The following is a 17055-nucleotide window of genomic DNA, read 5'->3' on the forward strand; positions in this document are numbered from 1 at the left end:
AACTCCTGAAGCCTTTTTGGTGATATTGTTGCAGTGGGCTTTGGCGCTAAGGTCATTTGATGAGTGTCCCAAGGTCTTCGACAGAGTGAGGGTCGTCTGCAAGATCTTGTTTATTCAGCTTATATTCTGATTCTTTTTGACAATGTGCAGGACAGAGCATTTTTTTGGTTGAGATTTGGAGTTGCCAGATGTTTGACCATTCTGACACAAAGTCAAGGTCTTTTTGGAGGGTAGCAGTGTTGTCAGTGCTGTTGAAGATGTTTACATCATCAGCGAAGTGAACGTAGTCACTTGTAATGTGATCACAAAGACCACTTGTTGTCTGTTTGACAGGAATGCAGTTATCCAGTCATGTAGGGGTCCAGAGATGCCGTAAGATTTCAGTTTCAGAAAGTAGTTTATTATGAACCACTGAGTTTAAGGCCTTACAAAAGTCTATGTAAATAGCATCTATTGTTTTGTCCTGGTCAAGTTTTGAGGTCCATATATTTTTGCAGTATAGTAGTTGTAGATTGCAGGATAATTTTTTCCTGAAACCGAATTGCTTGTTTGAAAGTAAGTTGTTAGTTTCTAGGTGAAGGGTAATAGATTGATTTATGATTGATTCTATGGCTTTGCATGTGTCGCAGTATAGATAAACTAGTCTGTAGTTTTCTACTAGACTGGGATCTCCCTTTTTGAAGATGGGGATGACTGTGGCTAGTGACCATAGGTTTGGCAAGGAACTGGTCCTGTAGTTTTTTTCAAAGGTTATGCTTAGTGGTTCAGCTATGGCTGTGGAAACCTTTTTAGGAAGTATGCGCATGGTTTATCAGGTCCAATTGACAGAGAAGTTTTTAGGCTTTTTCAACGTTGTCTTCAGTGAAGTAATATTTCCACTAAATACATATCTTAAATTTTATACGTCCTGAATGCCTCATGCTGTTATCAGATTTTAAAAAAAATGAAAAATAGGATATTAAGAGAAAAAATGTTTCAAGGGCATATTCATAGACAATTTTAGGAGAATGTTCACAGCTATAAAAATTTCACAGGTTGATTTCTATTCTAATAAATCCAGAAGTAGTGAGAAGTAGAACAGGATTGAACAAAATCCTGGATTTAATTATTTTTTGTGAACCTGATAGTTATGCTTTGCCTAGGCCAATTACTAAAACCAATTCTCAGTTTGGATTGAAAGTATGCAGCAAAACATTTCCTGAACAGTTTTGAATCATCTTGTCAATTGATGGAGTTTACAACTAGGAAAAGAACAGCTATTTTGCAAGAAATTCTTTCTTTCTTTCTCCCCACTACCCCAATAAAGGCAGGGGGGGAAAGCACTCCATATGAATATATTTTGAGAGATTAACTGAACACATAATGGTAAGTGACCACATAATATTGCAGAGTCAACTTATTATTTGTCAAAAGAACATTGCAAGGTGACTGAAAACTTGCTCTTTCTCCACATATATCTTGCTATGTAAACTTGGCTTTTATTCCACATATATCCATAGCCTTGTTGAGACTTTTAAAAAAATGAATAATAGGATAATTTCTTTTTAAGTTTCATTATTTTAAAAGCTAATGCAAAAGTGTACTACGCAAGCCAGTGAGGTTTTCTTTTGATAAGGTATTTCAAGACAAATGGTGCTGCTTTCTGATTTGTTGTGTGGCCTCAAAGTTTCTTTTATCAATTCCATTAATTCTAATAAACATTTCCACATGCTGCTCTCCTCTGGGAACTGCTGTAGAGGCAGGTGAAATGAAGCAAAACAGCTGTTTGGCTTTTAAGAAGTAGGGCAAATGCCTTTGAGTTTGGGCAGACTTGGGGAGACAAATGGAGAATGGAGAGGCTGGTGTGTGTATGATCCTTGCAAAGAGTCATGACTTAGCAACTAAAAGAACAACAACAATGATTCTGGTAAGCCACTTCAAGGCTTACTCCTCTAAGCTTTGCATGGGTACAGATCAAAGCCTTTTTCAAAGAGAGGAGATGATGTAGAAAAGAGTTTGCCCAGTTGTGCTTTTTAGCTCCAAAAGACTTTTAATTCTTGCTGCTAATGTTGGAAGTTCTTTCTTCTCTAGGGTGAACCTGGTCTACTGGGAGCTCCAGGACAGGCAGGTCCCCCTGGTCCCATGGTAAGAGAAAATAAATGGCCTCTGCACAGCAGCTGGTCTTGTCCTGATATTGTCAGTTAACAATGCTGAGACACTTTCACCTTCCCCTCCTCCCCTAATTAGGGTTGGCCTTACATGGGTATTTATTGTTGGGGGCAATGTTAGGAGGATCTTCTAACAAAAAACAAATGAGCCCAGCAGTGAAATGAAGTAGGCTTTCCAAAATATTTTTCAAAGAAAAGTGAGAGGAGCAGCTGCTTATTCTGATTCATCGAGCAGCCATTACATCAAAATTCATGGTTGATTAAGGCTTAATCCCCAGAGAGAATTACTAGTTATGGCTTTAATGAATTAGCCAAGATTCAATTTATAAGCTGATGCCATACCGAAGAATAGATGTGGATGAATCTACATGAAAGAAGCAGTTGTCAGAGTAGGGGAGGACAAATGAGCATCTTCTGGTGTTCCTGGATTGTGGCTTGCTATTGACTCCACCCCAGAGTGACCATTTATTGCAAGAGTGCCCAATTTCTGTTGGGTGAAAGACCATATTCAGCCTTGCACAGCATATTTTAAGTGACACAACATCCAAAGTGAATAAGACCATTATTCATCTGGAGCAAGGAAGACTGAAATGAATGTCTAAGCCATGGGTGTCAAACTCACCATATCACATTGCCGTCACATGACAAATCATGATAGTTTTCCTTCATGGAGCTGGACTGGGTGTGACCTGCGCATGATGCATCTGGCCTGTGGGACACCAGTTTGGCACCCCTGGTCTAAGCCCCTGCAAAGAATAATGTATCCCTTTAAGTTTTCACAAACTTCAAAACCAAGAAAAAGACCCAAATGCTGAAAATGTTGGGTATACCTACCCTTTAGGGCCTCATGCTACCGTAGTAAGACCACACTTGGTCATCACAATATAAAAAAGACATTGAGACACTAGAAAGAGTGCAGAGAAGAGCAACAAAGACGATTAGGGGTCTGAAGGCTAAAACATGAACGATTGTAGAAATTGTGCATACCTAGTTTAATGAAAATAAGGACTAGAGGTGACACGATGGCAATGTTCCAATATCTAAGGTGCTGCCAGAAAGAAGAGAGAACTTATTTTCCAAAGCACCTGAAGATAAGAAGCAATGGATGAAAATTTAACAAGGAGAGAACCAAACCAGAATTAAGGAGAAATTTCCTGACAATTAGAACAATTAATCAATGGAATGACCCCAGAAGTTGTGGGATCCAACATTGGAGGTTTTAATGAAGAAATTGGATAACCACTTGTCTGAAATGGTATAGGGCAATGATGGCGAACCTATGGCACGGGTGCCACAGGTGGCATGTAGAGCTATATCTGCTGGCACACAAGCCGTTGCCATAGCTCAGCTCCAACATACATGTGTATGCTGGCCAGCTGATTTTTGGCTCACATAGAGGCTCGGGGGGGAGAGGGCACTTTTAGCTTCCAGAGAGCCTCCAGGGGGATGTGAGAGGGCCTTTTTACCCTTCCCCATGTCCAGGAAAGCCTTTGGAGCCTGGAAAGGGCAAAACACAAGCCTACTGGGGCTACCAGAAGTTGGGAAACAGTCCGTTTCTGGCCTCCAGAGGGTCTCCGGGGGGTAGAGTGAGCTGTTTTCGCCCTCCCCAGGCATTGAATTATGGGTGTGGGCATTCGCATATGAGCAATAGCGCACACTCATGCTGTATCGGCACCTGAGGAAAAAAAGGTTCGCCATCACTGGCATAGGGTTTCCTGCCTGAGCAGAGGGTTACACTAGAAGACCCCCAAGGTCCCTTCCAATTCTGTTATTCTATTATCATGAGGCTTCCAGGCAGTTTCTCAAACTCCATTTTTAATGCAGCTGTTCTCCTCTTCATTAGGGTCCTGCGGGGCTCCCTGGTCTCAAAGGTGATCCTGGCTACAAGGGAGAGAAGGTAAACATAAATAGATTATTCCTGCCTGGGTCGAAAATGAAAGACCTTACAATCTTCAATTGAATCATCTCTTGTCCTAGAAATGCTCCTTCTTTCTGCAGCTACCTTGTTAAATCTTGAACCTTCCTTTTCAATTGTTGTAGCTGTTAGATGGGGTCTTGCATAATTTATGACCCAGGAAGATGATGAGCCTTAGATAGTAGCTCAACAAGAATTTTATATTTGCCTCCCTGTCCAGAACTGCTACAATTCAGCTAAGTTAAAGAGGAGATTGTTAAGCACTTCTGGAGGTATTCGGTGTACTTGAGGGGAGCTCACCAACTATCAAATGGGATTGCTTTAGGATAATGTTAACTCATATAAGACCAACAGAACAATGCATTATTGGAAATCTCAGCTAACATTATTTTTTTTCCAAAAAATGAAGGGATATTGAATGGATGATATGAAAATGAGAACAAGACAGCATCAAGCAGTAATATATGGGTATGAGGTCCTTACTACATAATCATGCAGTCCTTGCTTACCCTTTGCAGCCAGGACTGCTGGAACCACTGTCATTATGTGGTATGGTCACGTTATGTTTTGCTTAATGGCTACTTTGCTTAGCAATGAAAATTATAATTAGGGTTGTGTTAGAAAACTACCATATTAAGCAAAAGGGTTGGGCTTCCTGTCTATCTAATGAGAAATAGTTGGTTCTGTTCTTACGTCATGCTTAACTGGAGCAAAGTGTTTGTATACAATTGTATGGGCACAGTCATTGGGGTGGATTTGCAGAGGTCAGTTTTAGCCATAAACAACCTAAACTACTCTTGTTCAGCAGCATTGTTCAAAAAAGGTAAGAATTGATAGAAACCCAACTACCGTATTTTTTGGAGTATAAGATGCACCTTAGTTTGGGGGGAGGAAAATAGGGAAAAGAATCTGCTTACCAGGTATTCATCTAGCCAGCATCCTTAGTCTGGTCAGCTTCAGCACATTATTTTATCCCCTGGTTAAGGGCTTAATTTTTTTTTATCTTGAGAGAGTAACAGTGAAAGAGCTTGGAAGCCAGTAAGAGCTGGGAACATCATTAGCATCTGGAAAGAACCAGTCTGAGCAAGTAGAGCAATGGAAAAAAACCCTGCAAAGACTTAGGGCTTAGAAAGCATTCTTCTTTGCAGAGAGTAACAATGAAAGAACTTGCAAGTGGGTAAGAGCTGGGAACATTGTTAGCGCTGGAAAGAAACTTACTCAGAGCAAGTTAGAGTAATGAAACAAAGACTTAGGGCTTGGAAAACATTATTCACAGAGAGAAACAGTGAAAGAGCTTGGGTACATTAATAGCATCTGTTTAGGGTTGGAAAGAAATATCTGGAGCAAGTAAAGCAATGAAAAAAATCCCTACAAAGACAGGGTGATAGGGTTTGCAATACATTCTTCACAGAGAGAAACAATGAAAGAGCTTGGGTACATTAATAGCACCTGGTTAGGGCTGGAAGGAAACATTTGGAGCAAATAGAGAATGAAAAAAAAATCAAAGACAGGGTTTGGAATACATTCTTGGCAGAGAGTAACAATGAAAGGGCTTGCAAGCTGGTAACAGCTGGGAGCATCGTTAGCACCTGGTTAGGGCTGGAAAGAAACTTACTCAGAGCAAGTTAGAGTAATGAAACAAACCCTGCTTGGAAAACATTCTTCACAGAGAGAAACAATGAAAGAGCCTGCAAGGGAAGAGCTTGTTAGCAGCTAGTCAGGGCTGGGGAAAAAAAAGCTACATTCAGAGTATAAGATGCACCCTAATTATCAGCCTCTTTTAGGGAGGAAAAAGGTGCGTCTTATAACACCGACAAATATGGTAGGTTTCATCTTGATCAACTGAGACATTATCAATTGTGCATTATGCCACACTGTTAATATGAAACATAGTTACTTTAGATTAAGCTAAACATCCCCCAACCAACTACACTGAGCAGAATAAAATTTTAAGAGAGTGCTAATCTGCTCTTCTTGCTTCTTGAAAGCAAATTCCTAGAAGATCCTGCAAAAACAGAACTGCTCTGCATCCTCTTCTCTGCTTTATTCTTTCTTTTCCCCAAGCAACATTTTCCCCAAACAACAACAACAGCAGCAACAACAAGAAAAGCAGCTTCTTGATATCTGCAGCCAAAATGGCTTCTTGCTCTTTGATGAAGGCGTAGCTACCACTGGCTTATTAGGTTATATCACTATCCATCAGTAGCAGCAACCATTGTTATATTAATTGTATGAACACAGCCTGTATTTCGTTTTGGAGGAATTCTCTTTTCTAGCAGGATCCAAAAATATGTGTATGTATATTATGTGTAGGGATGGGGATGCGGTATGTAGAACTTTAAAATGGCCTTTTGCTTCCAAAAGGTTTGACGTAAATGCTCCAATAAGAGAAGCGGTTTCTCAGCAATGGAAATGGATACTTTGCTGGACAAAAGCCCCTTTTCCTGAAGCGAGGCAGCAGAAAATTAAGATAGATCAGCACTCCTTAATACTTCTGGTTAAAATGACAATGCAGAACCTCTTGCCTCCATGATGCGAAGTACCTCATACCTATTTCATGGCACCTTTTATTATGCACGAGTTTCAAAATTCTCCTCTCCCAGCTTTTTCAGAGTACTCTTCTTTAAAATAAACAACTAAGTAGTTTCCTTTTCCTTCTAGGGTCATGTAGGACTCATTGGGTTGATTGGACCTCCAGGTGAGATGGGTGAAAAAGGTGACCAGGGGCTGCCAGGGAACCAGGGAACACCAGGCTCTAAAGGCGACCCTGTGAGTAGATGGGAACTGGTTGAGATGGGACTTCTTGCACAGGTACACAATACTGATTCTCTTTTTCCTCCTCCTAAGGGCAATATTGGACCTCATGGCCCTCTAGGCCCACCTGGACCTCCTGGCCTCTCAGTAAGTATTTCATACAAGATTCTAAGCAGCTTCCAAAATAATTCCTCAAAAGCTCCCCCTCAGTAATGCCCAGGATATGGGATTGCTGATAAGAGAACTTCTCTGGAACTTTGCAACTTTCTTCTACACCAGTGATGGTGAATCTTTTTTTCCTCGGCTGCCAAAAGAGCATGCGTGTGCACTATTGCCCCCACCCAATGCCTGGGGAGGGTGAAAACAGCTTCCCTCACTCCATGGAGGCCCTCTGGAGGCCTGTTACCCAAACTTTTGGTGGGCCCAGTTGGCTCATATTTTGCCCTTCCCAGACTCCAAAGGCTTCCCAGGAGCCAGGGGAAAGTAAAAACCCCCTCCTTATCACCCTGGAGGCTCTCTGGAAGCCAAAAATGCCCTCCCAGAGCCTCTGTGAGAGCCAAAAATCAGCTGGCCGGCACACAGATGCACATTGAGATGAGCTAGGGCAGTGGCTCACGTGCCAGCAGATATGGCTCCATGTGCCACCTCTGGCAGCCCGTGCCATAGGTTCGCTGTCACTGTTCTATAGCTCAGTTATTTTTCTTTTTATGTGGCTGTGCCTCTTTCATCTGTTCATCCCCAGTTATCTAAAAACATTTATATTTACAGTATTTCATCCCTATCCACTATTTCATTGTTGCCTACCCATACTTTCTGACATAGTCTTTATTTCTTTAGTCTCCTTGCAAAAGAATAGGATCGCTTACACTATTTTGCCATCTTCTTCTTACATCCAGGAGCTCCTTTCACCTGTTGACCCTTTCTGTCTTTCCGTAGGGCCCCCTGGGACAAAAAGGCAACAAAGGGTCTTTGGTAAGTCCCAACCAATATTGCAGGGTTCACGAAGAGGAAGAGATTGAACCAGAGTTGTCTACACGCGAGTTGTTATTCTTAGGACTTTTAATTTTGCAAGTCTGTATCAAAGGAACCTAAATTTTGGGTCAATGAAAGATAATAGCTTGAATCTAGAGGGCAACCAATGTACCACAAATTGTACATTTGGTTGATATATAATGTATTATTATTATAATCATGGGGAGAGACTTGCACTTAAGGGAGGCTCTGAATAGTGCTTATGATGCTTAGCTCCTGACACTAGCTACTCAAGCAGAGTTGGGCTCTGCAGATATTGCTAAGCTGCTACTCCCAGACCCTCCACATATGAGCAGTGGTAAAAAGGTTTATGTGCATTGGTACCAAGTTATTGATCCATGTTCCTGCAGGGACCTATTGGACCAAAAGGTGATCCAGGACTACCAGGGACACCAGGACCACCAGTAAGTGAATGGTTTACTACAAGGTCTACACAAAATTCACCTATGTTCTATATAGCTTTCTCTAGGATACAGTATGTCTATTGTATCTGTATACATTTTTCTAGCCATCTTCTCCCATTGCATGCATGTTTACTACATTTTCTCTTAATAATACATGTAATGGTTATAAAAGCATACAGAAATTCCCACATTGGGAGAGATAGATATTAAAATGCATACAACTTTGTGTAAATTTCCAGCAATGTGAATACTGCATGAGTCCACATTTTTACACATTACAAAATTCAGAGAAATGTTAAAAATGAAGGGTTTGCTTTGAGTTTTGACAACAGAAAATTAAAAGGTCTCCTTTGATTTGTGTCTGTTTCCTGACATTTTCTGGATGTGTACACGATAACAGTTCAGAAATGGTTTATGATTCCTTTCTTCCATTTTTAAAGTTTTAAATATTTTCTACCTGGCTGAAGCATTGGAATTTTCTGATGCTCTCGCACCCAAGTTACTTAATCAGGTCTAATTTTAATTCATGCGTGTATGCAAACTTCTGAGTCTTCTTTCTGTTTTTCATTTTCCTACTTCTAGGGCCGCCCAGCTGAACTGCAGAATCCAATGCCCATGGAAAGTAGGCGCACAAGCCGCCAAGAGTGGGAAATTGAAGAACAAGGAGATGCTCCAGGGCTAATGGATATTGATCCTGATGCTGATGGACTGGCAGAAGTCTTGGCAGCCCTGGGCTCCCTACGTGATGAGGTGGAACAAATGCGATGTCCACTGGGCACTCTAGATAGTCCAGCCAGGGTCTGTAAGGAGCTTCAATTTTGTCATGATCATCTCAAAGATGGTGAGTTAGAAGGTGAAACTCCAAGCAGTGAGTTCAGAATAGTATCAGAGTTTGTTGCAAAATCAAAACCAGAAGCACACACATGATTGATTCATCTGGAGTCAATAACTTCTTTATAAACATAATAATATATATATATATTTACAATATCACAAGTAGAATTCTTCTTCAATCAGTTACAGGCAGCAGACTACAGTTGGTTTCATTTCAGCAGAAACAAACACAGAGTGGACAAGAGAGCAGAGTTCATAGGGAGCCATGTCCAGCCTTAAGCTTCTCAGTTTCGATTCTCTGCCCATACTCAGAAGTGGTTAGCTCCCATTGGCTGACTTAGTTGCTATGCCTATTCATTAGCTGACCTTGCTACCACTGACTCTCCCAGTCATGAATATTCTAACAAATAGAATGTGCCGTCTACCCTAATTCTGAGAACCAATTGCGTGTTGCATTTGGTAACTGGGGGTGAAGGGGAAGAGGGGGATTTTGCAAAATTCACAACTTTTTGATTGTGAGGGGCCTATTTCTTCTATGAGTCCCAAGAGAAAGGTGGCATAGAAATCTGATCAAATAAATATTTCTTCATTGTTTTCCTAACCCTTTCTGCATTTATCCATATACTATTTTTAGGTGAATACTGGATTGATCCAAATCAGGGATGCAGCCGAGATGCCCTCAAAGTTTACTGTAATTTCACAGCTGGTGGAGAAACCTGCTTATTCCCTGACAAGAAATTTGAGGCTGTAAGTAGCTCACTTGACCACTAAAGAGAAGATCAGGAAAAAGATTAGATTTATTTAAAATGCCCTAGTACCTCAAACAAGTTACTTGGCTCAGGAACCTGAATTTAAATCCTAAGATGAGCAACAATATGAAATCTATGCCCTTAGGTACGACTTGCCGCCTGGAGCAAGGAGAAACCAGGAAGTTGGTTCAGCACTTTCAAAAGAGGCAAAAAGGTAACCCTTTCCATTCTGTAAAGCTTGCTTTACACCTAGAGGAAATCTGGAAAGGGAATACAGTACTATTTCCCATTTTCTGTTGATCAAAATCATGGCCCAATACAGTATCAAATCCATATGCAAAGCCAAGCTCTATTTCTTCAGATATGATTTATAACTGATTGAATAACAGAACAACAGTGGGAAGGGACTTTGGAGGTCTTCTAGTCCAACCCCACTGTTCAAGCAGGAAACCCAATATCATTTCAGGGAAATGGTTGTCCAACCTCTTCTTCTGGCAGGAAATTTCTCCTTAGTTCTAGGTTGCTTTTCTCCTTAATCAGTTTCCACATGTTGCTTCTTGTCCTGCCTTCCAGGGCTTTGTTTGTGGCAGCCCCTCAAATATTGGAAGGCTGCTATCATGTCACCCCAATCCTTATTTTCATTAAAGTAGACATACCCAATTCCTGCATTCTACAGCCCCCTAATTATCTTCGTTGCTCTTGTCTGCACTCTTTCTACAGTCTGAAAAACTCTTTTTATATTGTGGTGACCAAAACTGGATACAATATTCCATGTGTGGCCTTACCAAGGCATTATAAAGTGGTATTAACACTTCAGGTGATCTTGATTCTATACCTCTGTTAATGCAGCCTAGGACTGTGCTGGCTCTTTTGGTAGCTGCCAGGTTCAAACAATGCACTCAGTCCATTGTTTGCATAGTAGAATTGCTGAATTCAAAGCTAAGTGGATCATAAAAGGCTTAGTGTGTAGTGTAATTATAGCCACTTTATTTGTGAGGAGGTTGCAGCATAGACAGGAAAGAACATAGTGGTTTTCTATTGACCCACCATTTCTCTTCTCCTTCCCAGTTCTCCTATGTGGATGCAGATGGCAACCCTGTACTGGTCACTCAACTCACATTCCTACGCCTGTTGAGTGCTGTTGCCCGGCAGAACTTCACCCTCCTCTGCCAAAATATGGCTGCTTGGTATGAAGCTGACACCAACAGCCACATGAAGGCTCTGCATTTTCAGGCTTTCAATGAGGAGGAGTTGATGCACAACAGCACAGAAACTCCCATCCATGCCTTGTATGATGGCTGCCAGGTGAGAGAGCATTGTTCTAGCTTTTGTATCTCTATTTTAGTATTGCTTGATCTTCATCCCCATAACATAAAATGAGTCTGTGAATTGCAGATCAGAGTGATTACACCTGGGCTTTAAAGTGACGGTACCGGCTTGTGTGATCACCATCGCAGGATGGAACTTTGAGTATTCCAAAATTATCATGAAGGAAAATTATCTGCTCCAAAAACCCTTCCAATGACTTCTTCCCTTTCATCTTTCTTTTGCAGCATTTGCCAACTCTCATATGAGCCATAATAGTGGAGACATGTTAAAAGACCAGAATAAAATATTCCTTACTATTCCACTCTGAGAAAAATACCCATACTTTTCTGAATTTAAAGCCATTGTCTCTTTGGTCCATGCTTGATGAATTAAGGGATGATATGCTTTCCCGACCATGTTTGAATTACTGTTTTGCTGAAACCTCTGATGAAACGTTTTCAAACTCTGATGCAGCCATTATTTCACACCTTCAAGATTTTGTTTTTGAAGTTATCTTCTCTACTTTCAGGTACGCAAAGGTCAGGAGCGGACAGTTCTACAAGTGGTGACACAATATGTGGAGCATCTACCATTGGTTGATGTGGCTGTTCAGGATTTTGGAGATACCAATCAAAAGTTTGGCTTTGAGCTCGGCCCAGTCTGCTTCGGTGGCTGAACCCTCCAAACATGGACACTCCCTCTAGACCCTGTTGGACCACCTCTAGAAAAGAGAGAATTAAAATCCCTTTCTCTCTGCACTGGTGGGTGGGTGTGGGGTGTGGAGGGGTGCAGGAATAGAGTCAGCCTTGCAAAGACCTGCCGTTGTATTTAACCTGATGACAGCCTCCTATTTATGCGGCCAAGGTCCCTCAGGGTATGACTTTTGAGGAGTTGCACTGGGTTCAGACTGAGCCAGGGCCCTCTCTTGTTGCAGCTCCATTATTGGTGCTATTATGCCGTCTTAGTGAAGCACTGGACTGACTGGTCAGATCTGGCCACCGTAGCAATGTGGATAAATGGAGACCACATTTTCCATAGTTGAACACCAACGCAAAAAAGGACACGGGGATGTCAAGGTTATGCCTGAAGCATGTTGGGAATTGGAAATTCAGGACAAATCCATCAGCACAGCCATGTATGCTGAGACATGGGCAATGGGAAAGGATGGAGAAGTAGCGCAATCATTTTGGAACTAAAGGGCAACCACAGAAAAACAAATTACTGTACTGATGTAAGGAATAAGCATAGGATATCCATATTTTAAAACTGTATTGTATTGAATTCAACTCAATTGATAAGTGTTTTGGCAAGACAATGGAATGCAATTTGGTTAGTCTATAGGACTCTTCCATCTCTTCCTTCCAAAGGAGATTAATTGATATATATTTCTCTGCAACAACCAAAAACTATCCAGATACTACACTTAGAGTTTGCATCTCTTGGGAAAAATAATCACTATCTTCTTTTCCTATCTTAATATCAAATGGTGTTTGTGTAGCAAGACACAGAAAGTCTTACTGTTGCCCATTGTTTATATTTATAACAAGAACTTCACCGTAACTCTGTAATCCCACTATCATCTTCATGTTGGAAAGAGTAACCACAAGCCATACTCACTAGTCTCCTTTATCTGTCATATTATCCATGCTCAACAGACTCCTCTAAGGCATTCTTCCCCAATTTAGCAACCACCATTAGTTTTGGGATGGAAAACTTGAATGGAAACTTTGAGAGCTGTAGACTGAACACAGCTGTAGGGCACTAAGTTGGGAAGACTTGTAAGTTTTGGCAAGTGATTCTGACATGTTTTCTCCTTAGGGAGGAAAGAAAGTACAGTAAAGCTTGGTTCTCTTCTAGCAAGACACTTAACAGAGTCCTTGAAGCACAACAGCCTATTCAGAGATGGAGCATGTACCTTGAGTTTTGCCTTCTGCACTGTGCCATGTTCATTTATCACTGAATTTTCCTCACACTGGTGCTAAGTGCCCCTATTTTTATGCTTCCATGTATCTCAGGCTGTGGCACAAAATGGGTATGTATGTGTCAACCCATGTATGATGGTTACTGTATTCACCTAACAACCCTCATTAAACCACGAAACGTGACTGTCCACCATTTCTGTATCAGCTGGATTGGAAAGACTCTGCAATACAGGATTTTAAGGCTGATAGGAGAACTGCTGGGCTGGGTTTCAGTTGTTCTGAATTTGTAGCTACGTACCAAATGTGGTATGCGCAGGATAGGTTTCCACTTTGTTCTTTTGAGCGATAATCAGAATTCTGCCTGATCGTTAGACAACCAGTATTTTCCCTGCTGAGGCAGAGGTAGCCTTAAGCAGAGCAAAGGCATCAACTTGATAGTTATTGTATTTTCACTGCTGAGATTGGAGGGAACCACATGTAAAATTTTATATCAATAATGCCCTGCGTGTTTGACAGAAAAGGGACATATTTTGTTATTTTTGCTTCATTGAGGAGAATATCTCTGGAACTGGGATTTTCACTCCCCTCCTGTGCTACTCACCAACAGCATCTTTCTTGGCATCAGACAGAGATTTAATTCTGTGTTGAAAATTGTATTTCAGTGACCAGTGCTGAGCTGAAAAGGGAAAGAATACATTTAAGGAATATTATCACACCCACAAATGTGTCCTTTCATGGGTTCATAGAATCCCAGATTCCCCATTTACAATGTTTATATACGAGATGATCATGGCATTTATACCAAATGTGCTCTTATTCCTGTCTAAAACTAAAAAGTCTTGGCATGAAATAGTAGTACATATTTGTGGGTGTGACAATCAGTAGATATTAGAAACTACCTGGCACAAAACGATTGTATCCTATTTTTCTTCTCCAATCAGTGGGAGCTTGAACAGTCCTCTGTGATCTCAACACAGCCCTATTGTGCTATGTAGATGGCACTGTGACATCATATTATATTAAGTTTTCTGATTGGCTAGGATTGGAGGAGGTTTTTTTTTTAAAGTCAAGTTCAAGAAAGAGCGATATACTTTCATCAGAGCCTGTGTCATATAGTGATTTTAATAAAGGTATGGGGCTTTAATAAAGGTATGTATGGGAAGTGTTCCTTTCTCCTACATTAACTCTCGCAGAAAAATGAGAGCATTTTTATAGATCAATATTATCTTCAGCAGCAAATGGGCTGCTAAATAGAGCAAAGGGAGTCTTAACCCTGCTGTTCTGTTCGGGTCTGTGAGACCCGAAATCAAGGTTTGAGACCCTGTAAAAAATTTTCCCTGCATATCTGAAACTTGAAATTTCATGACTTTTCATCATTTCAGGGGTTCTCTCTATGAGAATTTTTTTTGGGGGGTGGGAGGTTTCTTTCTTGCTGAAAAAAAAAACTCCCTAATGTTATGTTCCCGGGTCACCCTGACCCGGACCGAAAACTCTTCATTTGCAGTGCTTATGTTTGGTCTTTTTGAAAGCTTTTTTCACTTGGAAAGTAGCCTGAACATTTCTTCACACAATGGAATGAAAATTGAACTGAAAAAATTAATCCTTATTGGTTTATTTTGCCCATAAATGTGCCTCCCCCCCCGTTTTTGTGAAAGTTTTTTCAATTTATGGATAGTTTTGCTTGCAAAATGCAGTCTATTTTACTGGAGTTGGTGTGGGAATGGTACCTTGAACATTTCTGAATATAAGAAAAATATAAAGGAACTGAAAAAAATGATTCTTACTGTTTTTTTAACATCAGAAATAAGGCCTCCCCCCCCCCTGGCTGCTTGCAACAATTTTCACTTTTTATTTTTTTATGCTCCAAATCCGAAATATTCTTTAAAATCTTACGCATTCATTTACTCAATTTAACAATGCTGATCATCAAAAAAATATTTGTGGGGGTGGGGGAAAAATTTTTTTCTTGGCAAAAAAAAAGTCACATTTACTCTGTTCGGGTCATATAGACCCGGATCAAAATGATTTTTTTTAGGTACTTGAATTTGGTCTTTTTGAAAACTTTTTCCACTGGAAAACTAGTTTGAACATTTATGAACATAATGATATGAAAATTGAACTGGAAAAATTGAGACTTATATTTTTATTTTGATCAAAAAGCCCCTCCCCCCATCCTTTTTGAATTTCGTGTCAATTTATATTTTTTAAGGCTACAAATCCCTAAGGAATTTTCCCCCAAAAGGTTTGATATACTAAATTGAACAATCCTGAACATAAGAAAAATATAAATGAACTGAAAAAAATGACTCTTATTGGTTTATTGTTTTATACTCGAGTATAAGCCTACTCGAGTATAAGCCTATTTGAGTATAAGCATGGGGGCCCATTTATGAGCAAAATAAACCAATAAGGATCATTTTTTCAGTTTAATTTTCATATCATTATGTTCAGAAAGGTTCAAGCTACCAATCCCACACCAAAATAGAATAGTAAAATAGAATGCATTTTGCAGGCAAAATTATCAATAAACTCAAAAGTTTTGATATACTAAATTGAACAATCCTAAACATAAGAAAAATAGAAATGAACTGAAAAAAAATGATTCTTATTGGTTTATTTTTGAATATAAGACCATATCATTTTATACTCGAGTATAAGTCTACTCGAGTATAAGCCTATTTGAGTATAAGCATGGGGGCCCATTTATGAGCAAAATAAACCAATAAGGATTAATTTTCTCAGTTCAATTTTCATATCATTGTGTGCAGAAATGTTCAAGCTACCAATCCCACACCAACTTTAGTAAAATAGAATGGATTTTGCAAGCAAAACTATCCATAAATTGAAAAAACTTTCACAAAAACAGGGGGGGGAGGCACATTTATGTGCAAAATAAACCAATAAGGATTAATTTTTTCAGTTCAATTTTCATTCCATTGTGTGCAGAAATGTTCAAACATGTTTCCAGGTGAAAAAAGCTTTCAAAAAGACCAAACATAAGCACTGCAAATGAAGAGTTTTCGGTCCGGGTCAGGGTGACCCGGGAACATAACATTAGGAACTTTTTTCGAACAGAACAGCAGGGTTAAATTCAAATAGTTATTATCTGTCTCATCCCATACTTTTTTGAGCTGTCCATTTTATTCATTTTTGGCACTTAATTATCAGAGATTTGGTAGACACCAGTTCCTTATTAATTCAAAAGCCTGGCCTTATGCAGAAATATTTTAAAAGGGAGTGGGTGGAGGAAGAGAAGAGGACAGTTCCTCTGATCATCAACAGAGTGCCTGTGCTTCTTCTCAAAGTAACAACACATCCCACTTGCATGATGAGTTATACCAAGCAAGATTTTCATACACACAGCTTTCAAAGAAAATGTAATTCTGAATACAAGGACTTTAAGCACTATCTCGAACAAGGACAGCATACATAGTGTCTGGCCAAGTTTTGGTCAAACCTGCTTTATAAAATGGCCATAATTAATGCAATTCAAAACTACTAACAACAGCACTTGCAAATTAGCTCTTTTAATCTTATTTTATCATGATATATCCATATGTGAGCAATGGTTAAGTAAAAAGGAAACAGAAGGAAAAGGAGATGAATGAAACCCATATATTTACTGTATTTGTACATGTGTATATTCAGTCACACAGATATACAGTATATATTTATACCCACTGCAATTAAACACACTAGTTAAACATTCAAGTTAAAATATTCAAGCTAGCTAAGCAGTTTTCCAGCTGCAAATATTCTGACAGACCTCATAGTTAATTCCCATGGGAAGAAAGTACTGCTCCAGTAATAGTATTACTTTTCCCCTCCCCGTTTAATCCTCAAATGACTTCAATGAAAATAAAGGTTACTCATTCCCAATTTAGCTCTATTAATATGTGGCTATAGGAAGGGTAGACTTAAAGTGCCCCCTTTAAAAAAGAATTCTATTAGGAGCAGACCCCTCCTCCAAAATCTGCATCTGCCCCCTCA

At 39.9% G+C, this 17055-nt stretch overlaps 1 protein-coding gene across 2 annotated transcripts in view; it reads left to right on the top strand.

Annotated features, from left to right (window-relative positions):
- The window catches only part of COL5A3 (collagen type V alpha 3 chain), a 164098-nt gene extending 150845 nt beyond the window's left edge, over positions 1-13253 (top strand). For both annotated transcript variants that reach the window (XM_070741057.1, XM_070741058.1), the window contains 11 exons: positions 2071-2124; positions 3991-4044; positions 6724-6831; positions 6910-6963; positions 7753-7788; positions 8199-8252; positions 8835-9093; positions 9721-9833; positions 9981-10049; positions 10904-11140; positions 11673-13253. In XM_070741057.1, the coding sequence (XP_070597158.1) occupies positions 2071-2124; positions 3991-4044; positions 6724-6831; positions 6910-6963; positions 7753-7788; positions 8199-8252; positions 8835-9093; positions 9721-9833; positions 9981-10049; positions 10904-11140; positions 11673-11819 (1185 nt within the window). In that variant the 3' untranslated portion in view covers positions 11820-13253. The remainder of the gene's footprint in view (positions 1-2070; positions 2125-3990; positions 4045-6723; positions 6832-6909; positions 6964-7752; positions 7789-8198; positions 8253-8834; positions 9094-9720; positions 9834-9980; positions 10050-10903; positions 11141-11672) is intronic.
- The last annotated feature ends 3802 nt before the right edge of the window (positions 13254-17055 follow it).

This window comes from Erythrolamprus reginae, chromosome 2 (assembly GCF_031021105.1).
Source record: "Erythrolamprus reginae isolate rEryReg1 chromosome 2, rEryReg1.hap1, whole genome shotgun sequence".
NCBI classification, from domain to species: Eukaryota; Metazoa; Chordata; class Lepidosauria; order Squamata; family Dipsadidae; genus Erythrolamprus; species Erythrolamprus reginae.